Below are 22394 nucleotides of genomic sequence, written 5' to 3'. Positions count from 1 at the left end.
TTAAGCACCTACATAGTTTATCAACCTTATATGTGGCTCAGACTTTAGTGATCCAACCTGCATATGTGGCCATTGTGGCTGAGACAGAAGCAGATACAGCATCCCAGCTCTTGAACTTTGGAGAGGGTGGGAGTTCCCCATCTTCACAGCATGTAAGATGTGGCCATGTCATCACAGATGCTGTTTCCAGGGTAGATGGAATTAGAATTTTTTTAAGGGAATAAGGAATGAAATTTCTAAGTGAAAGGCATTTTACGTATTATTTTGCATAGACAAAGGCTCGGCATAATGGTAGTTATTACTAGTGCCAAACTCACTTTCCTTGGCTATATACCCCTGTCTAATCTTTTTCTTGGGGGCTTCCCCAGTGGCTCAGTAGTAAAGAATCCACTTGCAGGAGACGCAGGAGACTTGGGTTTGATCCCTGAGACAGGAAGATCCCCTGGAGGCAGGCATGACAATCCACTCCAGTATTCTTGGCTGGAGAATCCCATGGACAGGGGAACCTGGAGGGCTACAGTTCGTTCAGTTGCAAAGAGTCGGACACAACTGAAGCGACTGAGCATGCAGTCAATCTTTTTCTTGAAAGAAGCCTCTGTGCCTTCCTCAGTGCTTCCTGAAAGGTGTTTTTTTTTTTTTTTTTTAATTGGCGGTAAATGGAATGGCCTCTTCCACAAATCTGGGGAAATAGTATGCTGGATTTTGCACTGTTGTTTAGTTGCTCAGTCATGTCCAACTCTTTGCAACCCCATGGACTGTATCCAACCCCATGCAACCTGCCAGGCTCCTCTGTCCGTGGGATTTTCCAGGCAAGAATACAGGAGTGGGTTACCATTTCCTTCTCCAGAAGATCTTCCCGACCCAGGGATCAAACACGTGTCTCCTGTGGCTCTTGCATTTCAGGTAGATCCTTTACCACTGAACCACTGGGGAAGCTTCTTAGGCTCTTTTTCAGACCTGTGTTCAGAGGTCTCCAGGCTCATCTCAGAAACCGAAGAAGCACATTTTGCATAGTTTGATTGTGTGTGCCATGGAGGCAAGGATTTTGTCTGTCTTGTTTGGTACTCTGCTGAACCTTCATGGCACACACTCCACACTTAAAAATTGGCCAGATGAATAAAGGAATGAATTCAGCAGGGCTTTTAGTCATAACCATATACTTCTGTGCAGCTATCATTGACCTAATATTTCCTTTTGGAGTGCTATAATCTCTCTCTCTCTCCAAGAAACCAGAATCCTTCATAAGTTTTGTTGTTGTTTTAAAATTTTTTTTCAGACTATGTTTTCTGAAATTTTCCTTTAAACAGTTATATATACATATATTTGGGCTTCCCAGGTGGCTTAAGTGGTAAAGAATCAGCCTGCCAATGCAAGAGACACAGGTTTGATCCCTGCCTCGGAAAGATCCCCTGGATTAGGAAATGGCAACGTACTCCAGTGTTCTTGCCTGGAGAATCCCATGGACGGAGGAGTCATGTGGGCTGTAGTCCATGGAGTTGCAAAGAGTTAGAGATGAATGAGCACACACACGTATACTCATATATATTTTAACTTTTAAAAAACTCTTTATAGTTTGCTTTCGGAGGACACCAGAGAACCAACTCATTATTATAAAAACCAGTAAACAAGAAGGAATTATCTAGCATTTCTCTTGATTTACCTATACAAAGTTAAGCAGTGATATTGAGATATAGCTTACATATTATAAAGTTCACCCATCCGAAGTGTACAATTCAATGGTTTTTTGTATATTGACCGAGTTGGGTAACCATCATCATGATCTAATTGGTGCAGGAAGCACAGAACTCCAGATGGGGCTTGCAGCCAGAAAGATCCACCAGTTCAAATCTTTGTTTCTGTTGCTGACAAGCAGTGTGATCTTGGGGCAAATTTCATAAATTCTTGGTACCTTTGTTTTTCCTAGCTGTGAGATGATTTGTCACTCATATAGTTGTTGTGGGAAGTAAATGAGGCGATGGATATCAAGCACATAGCTTGGAGTATGGCACAGAGCTGACATCTGGCAAACTTTCTCCCCACCTCCCTGTAAACCTGTACCCTCAAGCTACTGGGCCACACAAAACGGTAGGCAGGGGTAGAGATGGCTGTTATCTGTGATATTCCTGGCTACTTTCTCCTGCTGCCAAAGCACAGAGAAAGGATCCTAAGAGAATAGCCTCTTACTCAATAACCAGCCCATCAACCTCTGGCCAAGGTATCAACCAAGATACCTCACTTTCTACCCATCAGCTTATCTTGGTAATTCTTCTTTCATAGTCTCTGTTCAGGAGGGTTGTCCTCTCTCAGAAAATCCCTGCACACACCCTCTTTTGAACTTCAATAAGTCATAGACTTTTGTCTTCAAAAGGTTCTTCTTCCAATGTTTCCATTTCTGGAGGGTTGTCAACTCTACACATTTTTCTTTGCAATCACAGAATATTAAGGTTGGAAGAAACACTGGAGATAATCCAGTTAAATCCCTCCTAACAGTCATAGAAACTGAGGCCCAGAGGAGTGAAGTGACCTGCTTACATAATTGGTAGGAGCTTAAGGCTCGTACACTGTCAGTATTTAGTAGATATCAGTGTAGCGAAGGAATGAATGCCTTGGGGTGTGTTCTCATGCCTCACTGGACCCAGGAATCAGATTGAAAGCTGAGGACTTGAGTTCAGGTTTGGATCCCACTCTCTATTCCCCTTTCTGTAATAAAACAAGGATAAACCTGTTGCCATTAGCCTGCGCTTATAAGGAATGAGATCAGAAACCTAGCCGGAAGTACTGCGATAAGTGGTTAGAATATTTCTGAAGTCAACATTGTTTGGAGAAAGTGAAAATTACAACTTCCAGCCTGATAAGTCTTTGCATGTTTGGTCTGAATCCTGTGGTTCACTTTGGTTTCCCATTTCTGAATGGAGAGAGCTAACATTTTCCAGGCTTCACAGGGATCTAGATGCAGGGGGTTTGTTCTCTGTGAGTTACCCTATGGTTAATGGGTAAGATGGTGAGTAGGGGGTTCTGTACCAAGCCCCCTGAGCATGGCGGGTGCAGGGGGTGGAGGGGAGGAAGGTGGGAGACATCAGTAAAAGGAAGAGAAGAAAACTGGAGAGGTCAGTAAGCTCCATGTGTACGTGCGTTGCACACTCAGTAATGTCTGATATTTTGTGATCTGGTGGGTTGTAGCCTGCCAGGCTATCTGTCCATGGGATTCTTCAGGCAAGAAGACTGAAGCGGATTGCCATGCCCTCCTTTAGGGGATCTTCCCAACCCAGGGATAGAACCTGTGTCTCCTGTGTCTCCTACATTGGCAGGCAGATTCTTTACTGCTGAGCCACCTGGGAAGTTCCAGAATTCAGTTAAATTGATTTCTAGGTCCACATCTGAAATCCACAGGCCATAATTTCTGGTGCTAGCTGTTTAGAAGTAGCTTTCTTTTAGAAAGTACTACCCAGTACTCTTGGCTGGAAAATCCCATGGACGGAGGAGCCTGGTAGGCTGCAGTCTATGGGGTTGCGAAGAGTCAGACACAACTGAGCGCCTTCACTTTCACTTTTCACTTTCATGCATTGGAGAAGGAAATGGCAACCCACTCCAGTGTTCTTGCCTGGAGAATCCCAGGGATGGCGGAGCCTGGTGGGCTGCCGTCTATGGGGTCACACAGAGTCGGACACGACTGAAGCGACTTAGCAGCAGCAGAAGCATACAATGTAAGAGAATTTGTTTCCTCTCTCTCACCTCCTCCCTCCCTCCTCTGCCCTTCTCTTCCCTTCTGTGAACGGGATGTTATACCCTTAATGTGCTGGGTGCTGGGTGGGTTACAAACTCAGACCCTAGGCAGGCAAAAGAGTCAAAATGGGGAGGGGTTTTCTAACCAAAGAACGGTTAAGGGTCCTAATTTAAAATAAATAAAGTCTCTCAGCGGGCCCCCTCTTTCCCTAAATCAATTTGATTTTATGTAAACATTTATCTCCTTTGCACTTCTATACCACACATCTAATAATACCTTGGTGAACATTAATGTTTTCAGCAGGTACATTTTGAAGAAAGAGGGGATTGGGTAGATGAGGGGAAGTATAACAAAGAGAATGCATGATAAGGAGCCCAGTGGTGGTGAAACTTTCCAAAAACCAAGGAATTTGTGAGAAAGAGAAAATTTGGTTTTAGTAAGGGGAAAGATATAAATTACTGATCAGTTGGGGGTGTTGTGAGTGATAGTGCTCAGTTGCTAAGTTGTGTCCAACTCTTTTCAACCCCATGGACTGTTGCTTGCAAAGTTCCTCTCTCCATGAGATTGTCCAAGGAAGAATACTGGAGTGGGCTGCCATTTCCTTCTCCAGGGGATCTTCCTGACCCAGGGATCGAACTTGCGTCTCCTGCATTGGCAAGAGAATTCTTTACCACTGAGCCACTTGGGAGTGAGTGGGTGTTGGAGAGCAAATTCCGTGTGAGGTCAGGGGTTATTGGTTGGAAAGAGACTCAAGTGAGAAAATGGCTGGTTTTAAGTCTTTTGTGACAGCATCTCCAGGCATTTTAAGTGGCTGTTGGTGACCCTGCTAGCAAGGCACAAATGAAAATATACTCCCTCTTAAAAAAGAAAATGTTTGAATTCTGATTAACCTGTTATTAAATACAAGGCCGCTTTCTTTTCTAACATGCTCCAGCTGCTCTAGACAAACACCCCATTGCACTTTCGAAAGCAGAGGCAGGTTGCGAGCTTGAACACTACAGAAAGCATCAAGGGGCATCTCTTCTGCCTTGTCATTCTCTGCCTGGTACCTCAGATAATGGCCCTGGACACCTTCACGGCTCAGGAAGTGATGCCTAACCTCCCACCCCAGAAAAGATTCAAAAAGAAAAACCAAAAGCAGATGTTATAAAATTTGAAAATAATATTTAGCTATTCTTTCCAAATTCATACCCAACCTTACACATAGGGGTCAAGAGCACTTGGTTAAATATTTTTAGTAAATCTAGAGAAAACGCTCTAAAGAGTGCAATTCCTCTTCTCTCCTCTTTCATCATTTACTGTTTATCTTCCCATCAGTGTTTGTTTTTTTTTAAGTGCTAAATACAATTAATTGGAGTGCTCTCTAATTCTTTTGTGCGATCGTGAAAGAAATAAAAATAAACAGAAGGTCACCATGGGAGCATCTCACCAACCGTTGCTTTAAAAAATAGAATTTTGGGAAGCATTGTTGATTTCTACTTATTTTTGTTGGTAAATCCTGGGGAAAATGTATATCTTTTCCTTTAAAGTTCTAATTCAAGGCATGGATGTGAGAGTTCTGAAGGGACTTTGGGACTGCGGTAAAATTTCGTTGTCATAGTAACAGAAAGGGAAATAGGCCTTGCTCACCTGGGACTTTAACACTGCAAAAGCTGAATTTTTTTTTTTTTTTTAAGGAAAAGGACTCTGCAAGTGAAATAAATGAAAAACTTATTGTATTTAAAAACAAAATTCCAAACATTAAACAGGTAAATGGCTGAAAAGACCAACTTCTGCCATTTTTCTTGGTTTCTGTCCTCATCTGATCAAAGAAACCCAATTCTAAAAGTGCACAGAAGGGCTATCTAGAATAGTACTGGCTTATAAATATGTCTTACGAATGGTAACCTCAAACTGGTATTCTTCACCTTTGTATTTTTCTGGATAATCCATAGAAGGTCTGAAAGGACATTCACACTTATTTTTAGTCATAAAAACCCCAGCATATACCTGCACAGACTGACTGTCTTAGGAGAGTAACATCATTTTCTGATTTCATATCTATCGGTTGAAAATATCAGACCCCCTTTGTGTGCAAGGGTTTACGTATGAGGTGTGTGCATGTGCAAATGTGTGTGACCAGCAGAAAGCAACATATGTGAGAAACCCTGGGATTCTGAGTGAAGTCATGTCATTTTTAACCCTCTGGAGAGAGATATTTTTGTATAGCAGGAGTTACTCCTGTTTGTGAAACCTTTCTTCTTCTTCTTCTTCCTCTTTCTCTCTCTTTTTATTTGAGAGAGAGCACACCCTAGCCACTTGGGGCCAGTGTACAAACCAGAACCCAGCTTGTGAACCACTCCACAACCCTCAACAGTGATGGAGCTGACTTGGGATCCAAAACATCCAAATTTGCAAATTGCAGACAGTCAGCTAGCGTTCCTTCCCAGGCAGGGCTGGCTGAAATTCCCCAGACCTGAAATCCAATCACTTCCCAATCAAATCTAATATAATGCAGATATAGTCTCTCTTAAAAAATGTTTACTTAAAAAGGTAACACATTGCTTTCTCTTCACAGATTCTTTTTAAAATTTTTCCTCAAGTGCAATCAGAATTGTTTGAAAACAGCAGGAAACCCAAGGGACATGAGAAGGTTTCAGGTAAGGGACCTGCAGTTTTTGCCTGGTAAATAAGTCATCCTGTTTCTTCTTTCCTTAGCACTCTCTTTTTTCCTTTTCCTTTTCTTTTATTCCCCCCTAGAAAATATTATTCATGGATACTGCTAACAATAAAACAAGATTACTGTAAATGATCACCCTCTTCAGATAGTACTGAAGGTTTTTTTCATTTTGTAATGTTTAGGACTTCTGTGTCCACTGCCAGAGCCCCAGGGGAAGGGCACCAACCCAGGCTGGAGATTTGATTTTAAGCCCTCAGGCTGCCCTGTGCACACACAGCTGCCCACAGCAGGAACCATGATCTTGATATTCAGCCACCTTGGGATTTTTCAAAGCAGCTTCTCTGTGCTTTCTGCAAGCAACAGCCTCTTCCTTTCCTTTGCCACCGATTAACTATTCAGTGGTCTCTCTCGGAGTGTCTGGGAGAGCAGCCGCCTAAGCAGCCGTGGTCACTTTAAGATCTCAGCATGACAACAAGACCCACGGGACAGTAACCCAGCTGCCTGGCAGTTAAATCTGCCACCAGTTTCATCACCCCTGCCACTGATGTACCGGGGATACAAGCTAATAAAAACACAGAGCGAGGCAAAGTGTGTCAGGTTGGAGACGTGAGGCAGGGCAGCCCGCTAGGCCCCCTTCCCTCATCTTTGATGGACCCACATTTCACCCGCCGAATGGCTTTCCTGCCGTTTGCGCCCAGTCGAAATACCTCCCACTCCTTTCCCTATAGAAAAATGAGAAACATGTTAAACAATAGTATTCTAGCTTGAGACTAAAATCCTGTCTGCAACGTGGGAGATGGGGACGCTTAGCCTCACGTTTCAGGTGGGGAAAGCAAGGTTCTGGGAGTTTAAATAACTCACCTGTCACCCCAGGAAGGAGATGGTGGAGCTGGGAGCCAATGTCTGATCAAACTCCTTGCACTGGACCCTGAGTTCGCAGCATATGCATCTGTGAGGTTTATGCTTGCTGTTGCCTTTGTGGAGAGTCTTAATAATTTCTGAACAAGGGGCCCATATTCTTGTTACACTGGACCCTACAAAGGATGTGGCTGCTGCTGTCTAGCACTCGGAGAGCTTCTGTGGTTTGTCTGTGGCGTAACTAAAGAGTTGGGGAGATAGGTATGGGCAAGGCCAGTGAGCACAACCTTGAAAACCAAAAGTTCCTCTAATTTTTTTTCACCCAATCGTGAGTGTCGAACAATCTTCTGGTGACCAGGATGTTTTCTGATTCCTTGTTTAACACTAATTCCAGCCTCTCCTAAAAAGTTAAGCCTCGCTTCTTCATCCTGTAGACTCTTTTCTTTGCTGTATGATATGAAGACAAATAGAAACAAGAGGATTTTCTTGGGGGTCAAGCAGGAACTCTGTGCATAGTAGAAGCTTATGGCACTCAGTTTCCAAACGGAAACATAAATAATTTCTGTCCAAAAAAAGAGTGGAATTCCAAAGTACCCAGATGATCTAAGCTTAGCTTTCATGTCCAGAAGGAGAGGCAGGGAAAGAAACTGGCAGCTTAGATTCATATCCACCCTTATTCTCTATCATCCCTTCCAAAGAGCTTTAAATTTGAGAAGACACTTCTAAGAAGCTTTTAATAGAATGCATTGTCATTTTATTATTTTACCTTTATTTATCCCTGATTTTAGAAATGTACTCACTAAGTAAATGCACCTAATATTTCCTCTACTTCTCTAAAACTTCTCTAAGTGAAGTTTTTATGAGCCTGAATTAAAAAAAAAGTTTTTAAGTGGATTTTATGAGTCATTATTTGGGCTCAAAAACTTTCTTGGTAATATAGGTACAAATACAGTCAATGAACCTGAATTTTTAACAGGGTTAGAATAGATATTGTTCATCTCAAAATATGAGAAATTCTTATCCTATGAGAATGTACTTGACTTTTACAAAGTCAATGCAAAAGTTTTTTTATAAGCTTGTGGATTCTATGATTGTCTTATTTCTAGGGTACAGGTAAAGTCAACAGGAAAAAAGTCTTTTGCATTTTTTTACTGAGATATAATTCATATAACATATTCACCAGTTAAACCATTTTAAAATGTGTAATACAATAGGTTTTGGTATATTCACAATGTTGTGTAACCATCACCACCATATCATTCCTGAACATTTCCATCATCACAGAAGAAAACCCCATATTTCTCAATTCCTTTTTCTCTCCACCCACTGAGAACCACACATCTGCTTTCTGTCTCTACTGATTTGTCTGTTCTGGACATTTCCTATAAATAGAATCATACAATATGTGGCCTTTAGTCTCTGGTTTCTTTCACTTAGCTTTCAAGGTCCATCCATGTTGCAGCATGTATATTTCATTCCTTTTTTATGGCTGAATAATAGTCTATTGTAAAATATACCACATTTAAAAAATCTGTACATCAGTTGATGAACACTGGGTTGTTTCTGCTTTTTGGCTTTTATAAATAATGCTGTTGTGAACATTCATGTATAAGTGTTTTTTTGTGGACATGGTTTGATACCTTGAGTATATACCTAAGAGTAGAATTTCCCGGTCATATGATAACTTCAGCTTTAAATTTTCGAGGAACTGACCAGCTGTTTTCCATAGTGGCTGCACCATTTTACATTCCCATCAGTAATATATAAAGGTCTCAATTTCTTGATATAGTTGCCACTACTTGTTTTCTGTTTAAAAAGAAAAAATCCTAACCATCCTATAAGTGTGAAGTGGTATCTCATTATGGTTTTGATTTGTCTTTCCCTAATGACTAACAATTTGAGCATCTTTTCATGTACTTTTTGACTATTTGCCAAAATAGCTATTTGGCTATTTTCTTTAATGAAAAGTCTAAAACTGAGCGATTTCACTTTCTTTCTAAATGTGTTAGTTGTTCAGTCGTGCCTGACTCTTTGCGACCCCATGGACTGTAGCCTGCCAGGCTCCTCTGTCCATGGAATTCTCCAGGCAAGAATACTGGAGTGGGTTGCCATTCCTTTCTCCAAGAGATTTCCCAACCCAGGGATTGAACCTAGGTCTTCTGCATTGCAGGCAGATTCTTTACCATCTGAGCCACCATCTGAGCCACCAGGGAAGCCCGAATGTCTAATTCAAATCCTTTAAGTGAAGTGAAGTGAAAGTCACTCAGTCGTGTCTGAGTCTTTGTGACCCCATGGACTATACAGTCCATGGAATTCTCTAGGCCAGAATACTGGAGTGGGTAGCCTTTCCCTTCTCCAGGGGATCTTCCCAACCTAGGGATCGAACCCAGGTCTCCTGCATTGCAGGTGGATTCTTTACCAGCTGAGCCACAAGGGAAGCCCAAGAATACTGGAGTGGGTAGCCTATCCCTTTTCCAGCAGATCTTCCTGACCCAGGAATCAAACCACGGTCTTCTGCATTGCAGGCAGATTCTTTACCAACTGATCTATTGCCCATTTTCAAATTAGGTTACTTTTTTATTGTTGAGTTTTAGGAGTTCTTGATGGGCTTCCAAGGTGGTGCTATTGGTAAAGAATCCACCTGCCAGTACAGGAGATATAAGAAACACAAGTTCGATCCCTGGGTGGGGAAGATCCCCTGAGGAGGGCATGGCAACCCACTCCTGTGTTCTTGCCTGGAGAATCTCATGGACTGGGAGCTTGGCAGACTGCAGTCCTTAGGGTCGAATAGAGTTAGACATGACTGAGGCAACTTAGCAAGTGTTCTTTATATATTCAGAATACTAGGCCCTCAGATAAATGATTTGCAAATATTTTTCTCATTTTATCACTGACTTTTCACATTCTTGACAGTATCCTTTGATTCACCAAAGAACTGGAAAGTTTTATACTGTACTCAGATTCTCTTATGAGTATAGCCTTCTATGAAAGATCTTTAAAGTGGAGAAAGGCTTGCTTATGTGCTCTGAAGGTCAAGTAAGAAACTTGGATCAAGTTCAGTATATGAAACAAAACCAGAGATAGTAGATAATTATGAGAATGAGCTGAAGGAATGGTAGCTTAGGAATTCCTAGAAAATATATATATATAGTCTGAATTTTATAAATATATAAAAATATAATCTATGTATTATAAATTTATACTTATATATATAATTCAGAATGACAAATGTAATAATTTTGAAACATATGGACAAATAGCTTCAATTCTCTACCTCTGGTATATGATCAAACATAGATTTAATCTGAAGTATTTTTTTTTTTTGGTGGAGATTTTGATCTGAGCAAAATAAAAATACAAAATATTTCTAACCAAATCATGCATCCAACCAAACTCTCTCTCCTCTCTCTTCTCTCCTCTTCCCACTCTCCCCCCAAACGCTGGTGGAACCTAGGTTCCTTTTCCAAAAACAATCAAATAACAAAATCATTATATCACACATTTTCCAACCTGAACCAAGCCTGTCTTTCATTCAAGTCCTAACTATTGTGGGTATATAAAATATTTATTGAAACATAAGAGTTTTAATTCTTTTTTGGGCTCACACCCCTTTGAGAATTTCATATAAGCTATAGTTTTGTCCCAATAAAAAGCTATGTTTCAACAAAGTTATATTTAAATTTTCAAGGATTCCCAAACCTCTTAAAACATCTCTGAGAAGTGCATGGACCCTTGATCTAAATAAATGAAATTTATCTAATACCCAGTGGACATCCTCCGTGTAATTTAACCCTTATGATAGTGACCTGTCCACTCTTGGCTTTAAAGACCACCTGTTCCCAGATGCCTCCTGGATCCATATCATCAGACTTTTCTCCCTTCTCTGGAGCTGCAGAAATCCAGCTTTACCATCCTTCTGGGCATCTTCTCTTGGATGACTAATGAGCTCATGTTCAAGGCAGAACTCAGTCCTACCTCCCTGATCCATGCCTTCCTTAATTATTATTAAAGCGTCACTCCCTCCCTCTAAGTATCCGTAAAACCCACCTCCCTCTCCTGAAAAACTGCCACAGACCCTTGGCTCTCCTCCTTCTTTGTCTAATCTATTCTCAACACGGCTGCCAAAGTGATCTTTTAAAACATGTCTGCTGCTGCTGCTGCTAAGTTGCTTCAGTGCGACCCCATAGACCACAGCCTACCAGGTTCCCCCGTCCCTGGGATTCTCCAGGCAAGAACACTGGAGTGGGGTTAAAACATGTCACTCCTCTGCTTAAGTATGTTATAAATATCTCCTGTCTGTGGACAAAAGCTTGGATATAAAAGGGCATGGCTGAGAAATAGCTTCATACCAGGCAGGCTTCTGCCATGCACCCCACCTAATGCTTCCATATGCCCCCCACCCTTCAGGCACACCTCACTCATTTCTGTTCCATGTGGAACAGACTGCTTGGAGACTTCCCATGTGTTCACCCCTCTGCCTGGGAAGCCTTAACTCCTCTCTAATCTGTGACCTCTGCTTATTTTTTAAGACTATACCTGTCACCTCTTCATTGAGGCACTTCTTTTTTTTCCATTAGTCAAATTTATTCATATTTTCTTTTACTTCATATGGAGTTTTGTTTTTTAATTTTAATTGGAGGCTAATTACTTTACAATATTGTATTGGTTTTGTCATACATTGATATGAATCTGCCCTGGGTGTTCCCCATCTGGAATCCCCCTCCCACTGCCCTCCCCATATCATCCCTCTGGGTCATCCCAGTGCACCAGCCCCAAGCATCCTATATCATGCATCAAACCTGGACTGGCTATTTGTTTCACATATGACAATATACATGTTTCAATGCCATTCTCCCAAATCATCCCACCCTCGCCCTCTCCCACAGAGTCCAAAAGACTGTTCTATACATGTGTCTCTTTTGCTGTCTTGCATACAGAATTATTGTTACCATCTTTCTAAATTCCATATATACACATTCAGTTCAGTTCACTTCAGTCGCTCAGTTATGTCCGACTCTTTGCGACCCCATGAATCATAGCACGCCAGGCCTCCTGTTTTTCTTTCTGGCTTATTTCACTCTGTATAATTTTTAAAAGAAATTTATTTTATTGAAATATAGTTGATTATAATGTTGTTAGTTTTTGCTGTACAGCAAAGTGTTTCAGATATGTGTGTTAGTTGTTCAGTTGTGTTCAACTCTTCAAAACCCCAGGGACTGTAGTCACCAGGTTCCTCTGTCCATGGAATTTACCAGGCAAGAATACTGGAGTGAAGAATGAAAAAAAAAAAAAGAATACTGCAGTGGGTAGCCATTCCCTTCTCCAGGGAATTTTCCCAACCCCAGAACTGAACCTGCATCTCTTGCATTGCAGGAGGATTCTTTACCACTGAGCCACCAGGGAGCTTCCCACTCAATATATATATATATGTATATACTTTTCATATTCTTTTCTATTGCAGTTTGTTTGTTGTTGTTGTTGCACTGGGTTTTTGCTGTGGCTGGCACTCAGGCTTAGTTGCTCTGAGGCACATGGGATTATAGTTCCCTGACCAGGGATCCAACCTGAGGCCTCTGCATTGGAAGGTGAATTCTTATTCACTGAACCACCGGGGAAGTCTCTCCATAACAGTTTATCACCGGATATTGAATATAGTTCCCTGTGCTATACAGTTGGATCTTGTTTTTGATCCATCCTCTTTGTAATAGTTCGCATCTGTTAAGCCCAAACTCCCAATTTATCCCCCTCCCCCACAGTGAGGCACTTTTGGACTTTTCCTGGCAGACCTATTGGTTCTTGCTTCTGTGCCAACATACTTCTCTACAAGTTTCTACTAATGCCATTGATCACATTGCCTTGCAATTATTATTTGTCTAAGAGGCTATGTGCTGCTTGAGGGTAATTGGCATGTTTTATTTATTTTTGTATTTCTCCCCAATGCCAGTCATTCTTTGGAGCTCCAAAAATGGTCATTAAATGAATTTTAAGAGAAAGAAAGAAAAGGAAGGAAGGAGCAGAGGAAGGAAAAAAAAAAAGGGCCCCCGAAGTATATCTAAATCCATGGACCATGAAGGCAGAAAATCACTTCCGCCCTCCTTGAAATGGAACAATTAGGTGAAACATGCAGATTAACAGCTCGGTGAAGGAAAGGTAAAGAAATTTATGTCTAGTTTAAGCTGACAGGCCTGTTAAGACATAATGAACCCCATTCTTTATTTCTCCGAATGCTGGGTGGAGAGCCGGCAGCTGGAAAACCCAGAAGAAAAATCAAGCCATTTTCTTGAAAGACTCAGGCACGTTGTCATTTCCCACATTCAAGTCCTAAAACACAGTGGAAGTTGACAACAATCAGGGCTTTTGTTGCCAATTCACGCTCATAGACAGGCTGCCTGGTTCTGCTCCAAGTCATCGTGGAAACACAGATGCCCCCTTTCCTTAATTCATTCACCCAACCAATGCTGTTGAGGAAATTCCATGTGCCTGGCACTGTCCTAGGTGCTGGAAGGATATGTGTGTGTGTTTGGTCGATAAGTCACGTCTATTTCTTTTGCAAGCCCATGGACTGTAGCCCTCCAGGCTCTTCTGTCCATGGGATTTCCCAGGCAAGAATACTGGAGTGGATTGCCATTTCCTTCTCCAAGGGATGTTCCCAACCCAGAGATCAAACTCGCATCTCTTATGTCTCCTGCATTGGCAGGCAGGTTCTTTACCACTAGTGCCACTTGGGAAGCCCTTCCCATCATATGGGCAGCACCAACTGGTACATTACTCATTTTGGAGTTGGTAGCAGGTTCCTTGGATCTCCAACTCCAGAATCATTTAAAATGAATCCCTTTCTTCCCATTTGTAGCTTTATTACTGAGATAAAGATTCTTACTGTCATTTGCTGAATTTTTCTGGGTGACTCTCAGATGTCTCAAGTTCACCCCTACATTGTGCTTAGCTGTGCAGTCGTGTCTGACTCTTTGCAACCCCGTGGACTGTAGCCCGCCAGGCTCCTCTGTCCATGGGATTCTCCAAGCAAGAATACTGGAGTGGGTTGCCGTTTTCTTCTCCAGGGGATCTTCCTAACCCAGGGATCGAACCCAGGTCTCCCACACTACAGGCAGATTCTTTACCATCTGAGTCACCAGGGAAGCCCCTACCTCTACATTATTCCCTTTTTAATAATACAAGAGGCCCACCAAAGTAATCACTTTCTCATATAGCTATATCAGGGAGAGAACAGAGATACATATATAGGTCTTGCCATCCCCTGCTTCAAGAGATCAAAAGTTGTGGGTGAGGGCATACATTTTAGGTGAAAGAAAAGAAAAGTCATGGGCTCCCCTGATGGCCCAGTGGTAAAGAATCTGCCTGCCAACTCAGGAGATGTGGGTTTGATCCCTCAGCCAGAAAGATCCCACATGCTGCAGAGCAGCTAAGCCTGTGCACCACATCTGCTGAGCCAGCGCTCTAGAACTTGGGAACCACAACTACTGAAGTCCACTTGCCCCAGAGCCTGTGCTCCACAACAAGAGAAGCCACGGCAGTGACAAGTCTGAAGACCAAAACCCCGCTCGCCACAAGCAGAGAAAAGCTGCATAGCAACAAAGACCCAGCGAAGTAAAAAATAAATAAAATTATTAAAAAAAAAAAGAAGTCATGTCCCGGCCCAAATTGGGAAAGATATCAGGGCTGAATTGATGCCTGTCTGGTTATGGGAATCTGTACACAACCCCGGGCCTGTTGGAAGGACCCTCAACAGGGGGTTCCTGGAGGAGCTGGGGAAGGGTTGGCGCTTTGTCAGGACACACCAAGCAGGTCTGGTAGACCTCTGAGAAAGAGAGCAGGAATGCATGGTGGTCAGAAGACACTACAATCTTCTCCATCAGCACGGAGAATGGAAGTGAGGCATGTGAGGGTGGACTGACATCAGTGGAATAGCTGGATAATCTGGGAAGCCTAGAGCCTATGCCTGCAACATGCTGGATGCACCCACCACATAGGAACAATGGGGAAGTTCGCATGGATAGATGGCAGAGACCCTTAGTCCGCACAGCTGGGCAGCGGCCATTCATCTATTTGACTGATCGACGTGAGAGCAAAGGGCAGGGCTGCTCATGTCTTGGAACAGGGCCAGGCTCCATCCAACAAACCTGTATGATTTCCTAAACCCCAGTTCTTATATAAAACCTTTTCATGGCACCACCATCTATTTTCCTTAAGTAAAAAAATGGTGAATGTTTCTCTCACACCGTGGAAGAGGAAAACGAGAGTTTAAATTAACTCCAAATGGTAAAAATTTAATACAGCACCAGCTGCCTGCAGGTTTCTTCAGTTCAAAATCTCTCAGAGCAGGAGCCACCCCAGCTGCTCTGTGATCTCACCACCATGGGAAGGCTGCGGGGCTACTGAACCACACTTTTCAAGCACATAATGAAAACCACTTGACTTATGGCCTCTCTCATCAACAGGTGAGTCCATTATCTGGTGGGAGAACAAACCAGAGAGTCCAAGTTAAGAAAGAATAATTATCTATGTGGAGTCAGGAAAAAAAAAAAGAAACAACCACCTCTGAGGGTTCAGGGATCTTTTGCTCAGCCTAATGCAAAAGCTTAGGGAAAGCTTGCTGTGGGTTACTTCAAGCTCTTGTCTGTGGGACAAATCTGTCCACCCCTCACCCCCTGCTTTTGATATCTCAAATGGGGACAAGAATTAGGGTTTAAGAATTTTGACCAGTTCACATAAGAAATGGGTTTTGAATTATTTGTGGGAGAAAATGGAGAGAAACAAAAGCAGGTTGTTGCCTCTATAACTCTTGGGAAATTCCATGTCAGACTTGAGCTGTGCTGTGCTTAGTTGCTCTGCCATGTCTGACTCTATGACCCAATGGACTGTAGCCTGCCAGGCTCCTCTGTCCATGGGATTTCCCAGGCAAGAATACTGGAGTGGGTTGCCATTTCCTTCTCCAGGGGATCTTCCCAACATTTTAAGAGACTCAAATTTGGGCACTAAAACCAACACTTGAACATATTCCAGGACCATCAGATGCAGAACTTCCTGGAAAGGAAAGTTTTCTTAGTTTTGCAGTAGGAGTGCATAGATTCTTAAGCTGCTCATGGAGCCTATGTGTTCCTGGATTTTGATGGATACCAGGTGATTCACAAGGTCCCTGAGGACAGCATTTGGGGAAAAAGACTGGCCCAGCCAAATCAAAGAACTGCATTGAATGTGTTAAGTCTCCTCTGTGGACCTCAGAATGTTTGCCAGTAAAACACTGCCCTTGACCATAACCATCCCGCATGGTGTACCTTTCAGATGGGAAAAGCAATGACCTCGATGGAAAACAATGAGGTGAGGTGGATGTAGTGAGTATCAATATCTCTGGCCTTTGGGATGAAGGGAAATTTGGTGTAAAGCAGGTTCATGACCTTTGGGCTTCCTGATGACCTAAAAGGCAGGTTGAGGACTTTCTTGGTGGTGCAGTGGATAAGAGTGAGTGAGTGAAGTGGCTCAGTCGTGTCCGACTCTTTGCGACACCATGGACTGTAGCCCACCAGGCTCCTCCTTCCATGGGATTCTCCAGGCAAGAGTACTGGAGTGGGTTGCCATTTCCACTGCCAAAGCAGGGACATGGGTTTAATCCCTGGTCTGGAAAGATCCCACATGCTGTGGAACAACTAAGTCTGTGTGTCATAACTACTGAGTCTGCACACCCTAGAGCCCACGAGCCACAACTACTGAGCCTTCATGCTGCAACTACTGAAACCCACCTGCCAAGATCCTGTGCTTCACGAAGAAAAGTCCAAGCACCATGACTAGGAAGTATCCCCTGCTTTCCACAACTAGAGAAAGCCCAAGTGCAGCAATGAAGACTCAGCACAGCCTAAAGTAAATAAATAAATAAAGCAGTGTGTAGATGTCAAAAAGAAATTAAAAGATGTTTAAAAAACTGCCACTTGATTTCTGTACATATTCAACTGGGTGTTTTTTTTTTTTTTTACAAGCAAGCTCTAAAAGGTGTCCATCCTAAGCCAAATTTGCCAAAATATGCCAGCAGAAATGTTTTTTGGCATACTGCCCCACTTAACGCCAATTAGAATTTTTTTTGCCAGAATAATCGTTTCAGCAACCTTGAATTGCATAACAAGTTTTTCAACTCTTCAAGGCCTGTCTCAGCTCTCATTTCCTTGATGAAAATGTTGGTTACTGCCTTCAGTGCAGGTTAATTTTCTTACCTTTGGACTCCTAGAGGATGCAGTAGCCACATAATTCAGCCCTCAATTATGTATTACCATATAGTAATACCTCTTGATTTTGTGTAGTGTTTGTTCTTTTTTAAAAAAATATTCATTTATTTGGCTAGGCTGAGTCTTAATTGCCACCTGTGGGATCTTTGTTTCCCAACCAGGGATCAAACCCATGTTCCTTGCTTTGGGAACTTGGAGTCTCAGCCACTGGACCAGGGGGAAGTCCCAGTGTGGCATTTGTTCTGCTTTATTGATTGCATGCTTCCCTGGTGGCTGAGATGGTAAAGAATCAGCCTGCAATTCAGGAGACATGGGTTCAACCCCTGAGTTGGGAAGATCCCCTGGGGAAGGGAATGGCTACCCAGTCCAGTAATCTTGCCTGGAGAATTCCATGGACAGTGGAGCCTGGCAGGTCCCATGGGGTCACAAAGAGTTGGACGTGAGTAACTGACACACATGGATCAATTGCATAGTAAGCGCTGTGAGGCAGTGACAGTGTTTTCTGTAGGCCTGCATTGCATGTGGCACAGTGCCTGGAAGGTCACAAAATGCCTCTGACTCACTGAAACACAGAGCTGTCTGGTGACTTCAGAACGTATCTTCTCAGTACTTAGGTCATGAATGCCATAGCCCCCCTCCCTGGCTGTGAGCAACTCCAGAACGCCCCACATCTGTCTCAACAGCAATCAACTTGGCGTTCCCTCGATTGCTACTTGATACTCAACTGAACAGAAAATGTAGCCTCGGGGAATATGAAACAACAGCAATTGCTAAGAATTCTGGGAATTCCTTTAAAAAAAAAAAGGATGACAGAATCCATACTACGGGGTATGTAGGTGTTTAAAGGTAATTTTGGAGACTCTGGAGTCTAGTAACAAAGAAGAATCCGGGCTTTAAATCTGGCTTGAAAATATGATGTGTGCCAAGAATAAAAGGTAGAGGGAAACAACTTGCAGTAGCCAATTTGTTTGTTCTTTGCCTGGGTTGAATTATGGAGGCTTAGACAAAATTGTTTCATCAGATTCCCCTGGTCGAATGTGAGAATTCGCCAGGGTATAAAAACATCAATGGAGTATTTCTTCTCAAAGTGTGGACTCCCAAATCTGATCACCCACCACAACCAGAAGCTTGTCTTGATTTTCTCTGTCCCTTTAATGGTCTCTGTGTCTCTTTCCTCCTTCCACAGGTGGAAAATAAAATCCCACATAATAGTTATGCTTTGGGAAAGCTGAAATAACATATAGAGCAACTGAACAGTTATAAGGGAAAAGCACATCATGAATTTAATTCCATTTCCAGATGTAAAATGTCATAAAGAATTTTTTTCCATACTTGGCAAAATAACAGGAATTTTTGAGGCCATTTTATTTAGCTTGGTGGGTGCATGTTTATAAGTAGGTATCAGAGCCTTCCACTTCGAGTGGGCTATCAGTGCTACATATTGTAACTTTACATAGATTAAACTACCATAGGCCCCCACCTTCAGCTAGAAGGTACATGTTGTTGTTATTATTGTTCAGTTGCTAAGTCATGTTTGACTCTTTGCGACCCCATGAACTGTAGCCCGCCAGGCTCCTCTGTCCATGCCCTCGCTGAAATGGAGGGGAAATGTGTCTAATGGTAGAATTGGGTGTATTTTCAAAGCCAGGGCTCTGATCCATTTAGGGAGGTTTCCAGCCAATGTGATGATTCTCCAGCGACTTACAGAGATAGACACTGGGTTTCTCGTCTGTTTCAAAGAGCAGACCAGTTAATCATTCCACACATTTTTCATTTTGACTTCTCTTTTTCTTTTACCCTCTTGTGTGAGACTTAGGGTCTTTGTAGGAACACCTGGGTATGAGCTGAGAAAGCTTGGCTGGGAATAGGATTCAAGTTGATCTCTGACTCAACTCAATCATACAGTTACAGAGTTTTGAGAAGCATAGATTTTTTTAAGTGTGATGTTCCAAAAATCCATAGACATTTCAGAGTGAGGTGTAAAAATAACTCTCTTTGTGACCCCATGGACTGCAGCCCACCAGGCTCCTCTGTCCATGGGATTTTTTTCAGCCAGGAATACTGGAGTGGGTTGCCATTTCCTCTTCCAGGGGATCTTCCTCACCCAGGGATCAAACTGAGTCTTTTGAGTCTTCTGCATTGCCAGGCAGGTTCTGCAGCACCTGGGAGTCCCCAAAATAACCCAAGGGTGGGAGTAAATCAGGGTGGTAAAAATCCTCCTGTCACATGATATCATTTCTGATACCAAAGGAACAGCTCCTCTATTGGAAAACTGGTTGTTCAGGCAGATTAACAGATGTGTCCACCAAAGGGTAACTCCCACCATGGCCTTTTATAGGCAGGAAGGAGCTCTTTACAACTCAGCTCCTGCTTTGCATAAATTATTAGAGTGGGGGTCACAGGATTGCTCTTGGGTGATGAGAAGAAAAATATAATGTGAGAAAGCCATCCGTTTTCTTGAGGACTTTGAGTGGACTGCTAACACAGTTATAGCATTTGTTCTTACTTTTTTTTTTTTTTTAAGGGGAGACACAAATGTTTTACTGATGTTTCCATTTCTGTATATTCAGCTAAAACTCCCATTTAATTGGATGATTCAAAATGGAATCTGTACTGTCACTGTGCCAACTGCTCCAGTTGGTTCCTATTTATTGATCTGGTCTCACTAAAAATGAGAGACAGTGCTAAGCAAAAATAAGGAATGGCAAAATATGGAAGGCTAGTCTCATTTTAAAAAAATGAAAGTGGTTTCTGTTGATCCTTATTTCTCTTTCTCAGCACCTTGAATGAAAGCAACTGAGTCATAAATGATATTTGTGTGAATGTTGCTGTTTAGTCACTAAGTTGTGTCCAACACTTTTGCAACCTCATGGACTATAGCCCGCACGGCCCCTCTGTCCATGGGATTTCCCAGGCAAGAATACTGGAGTGAGTTGCCGTTTCCTTCTCCAGGGGATCTTCCTGACCCCAGGGATCGAATCCGAGTCTCCTGCATTGGCAGGCAGGTTCTTTACCACTGAGACACCCGGGAAACCCGTTTGCATGACCATCATTAATTATTGTTTATGTGTAGAACTGAAGCGTGCCAGTGGACAGCCATCACCTACAATGCTTAGTTTTCAGATCTGCAGGCCTTGCTACTGGAGCTTTGAGTTGAAATACAGATACACTGACTCTGAGAAACAAATGAAAGCTGTCACCAGTGTCAACAGCAAAAGCCGGGGGTCCATCCCACACAAATTATGGACATCTGTATTCCTAATTGTCATCCTTTTGGACTGTGCCAGTGAAACAGCAATGCCAAGAGAGTCTGAGAGCTTTAGAAAAACCAGGTGTCAGGTTTAGGTGATAGGAGACATTGATGAGACCGAGAAATCCTTTTGGAAGGAATATTCTCCATGTGTTTGTTAAAATACTCAAGATTTTCTAGTTTCAGGTACTTCCTAATGGCACGCTTTGTCAATACTCCACTTGCTACTTCTAAGACAGATCAGTTTATGATCTTAGAAGAACAAGTGGTATGGATGATTCCAGGATCAGAAGATCGTTGGCAAAGATGCCTACAAATAGTTAACAAGGTAATGGTAAGAAATGTTGACCTTGATTTGTTTGGCTAAGATGTAAAGATTTTTGAAGGTCAAAGGTGTCCTTGTGTAGTGTTTTGGAGTCTAACTGTGTCTGACCCTCTAACATTAAGCTGCTGTGGCCTGCAGTTTTGAAGAGTGAAGCAAACCAGGGGGAAAGGGAGAAGGGGGAGAGAACAGGAAATGGAGTGAGGTGTTTCAGGAAGTTGTCAGGGGTTGACTGATTGATTCCAGATGGGAAAGGTCAGCCTTCATGACCCAGGAAATACTCACTGGGGGAAAGAAGCTGGCTTGTGGAAGGGGAAGGCCTGGGAGGGAGACGATGCTGGAATGCACAGTCCACTTCCTTCAGTCTTCAAACATTCAGAAACTTTAACTTCTCTGAATAGAATAATATCAGTGTTGTCATTGTTCATCAGAAAACAGTGAAGGAAGTTAAATTGGAAGCTTTGAGTGTACCAAATGTATCTTCGCCTCCCTCTTGTATTTCGTTCTTTCAGAAGGAGAAGGAACGCACGGAAAAGTTAGTATTTGTGTGTGTCTCCACGGACAAGAACAACCATTCCTTAAAAGAAAAAAAAAAAAAAAGAACAACAACCAAATATGTCTGGTTTCACATGATGGAGTCTGTGTATCAAATCCTTTACATTTTGCAAATTCAGTTAAATTGGCAGCCCTTCCTAGATACCTCACTGTCTTAAGATATTTGAAATATTAAAAACGGGGACTTGCCTCATATCAATATATATACAGCCACACGCACATACATTTGGACATAATTTAAAATCTTGTAATAAATTTTGCAGACACTGAAATAATTCAGGTTAATTCCCTTGCTGTCAGGAGAGGCCAGCGCTAGCCAGCAAGAGATTAAAATTTATTTCCATTGTTAATAGAAAATAATGAAGTGCATCTGAACCATCAGGGTATGTCATTCGGGAAATGTTCTCTTTGGAACTGAGTCTCACTCCACCCAAATGGACAATGATGAAATCAGCTGGCTCAAGAAAGCCCCATATTTTGTGGCAGGAATGCACAAGGAGCATGAACGTACAGTATAACAAGGAGCCTGTGGAATGAATTAGAGTGGTCTTGGGGAGAACTCTCTTCATGTCCACATAATCCTGACTTGGACGGGGGTTCCCCTCCTTGTGCCCAGCACAGCTCGTTAGCAGTGAAAGCCTGAAGCACCCTCGAATGAGAGCAATGTCCATTCACACACACAATTTATAAAATTGATCCGATTCCTCATTTTTTCCCTCCACCTTCTCCTATTATTTTCGGAGAGTAAACAGAGACAGAGATGGTTGCTTTCAGCCTTCATGCTCATCTTAACT

General features: G+C 42.5%; 1 protein-coding gene across 1 annotated transcript in view; it reads left to right on the top strand.

Annotated features, from left to right (window-relative positions):
* Window positions 1-22394, top strand: part of EBF2 (EBF transcription factor 2) — a 222576-nt gene that overhangs the window by 146739 nt on the left and 53443 nt on the right. Inside the window, exon 7 of the mRNA XM_055427247.2 lies at window positions 6282-6363. Coding sequence (XP_055283222.1) covers window positions 6282-6363 — 82 coding nt within the window. The remainder of the gene's footprint in view (window positions 1-6281; window positions 6364-22394) is intronic.

Source organism: Moschus berezovskii, chromosome 7 (assembly GCF_049115385.1).
Source record: "Moschus berezovskii isolate FMDL1 chromosome 7, NW_MosBer_1.0, whole genome shotgun sequence".
In the NCBI taxonomy this organism is placed as follows: domain Eukaryota; kingdom Metazoa; phylum Chordata; class Mammalia; order Artiodactyla; family Moschidae; genus Moschus; species Moschus berezovskii.
Note: the sequence above shows the minus strand (reverse complement) of the source record. Positions and strands in the feature narration are given on the sequence as shown.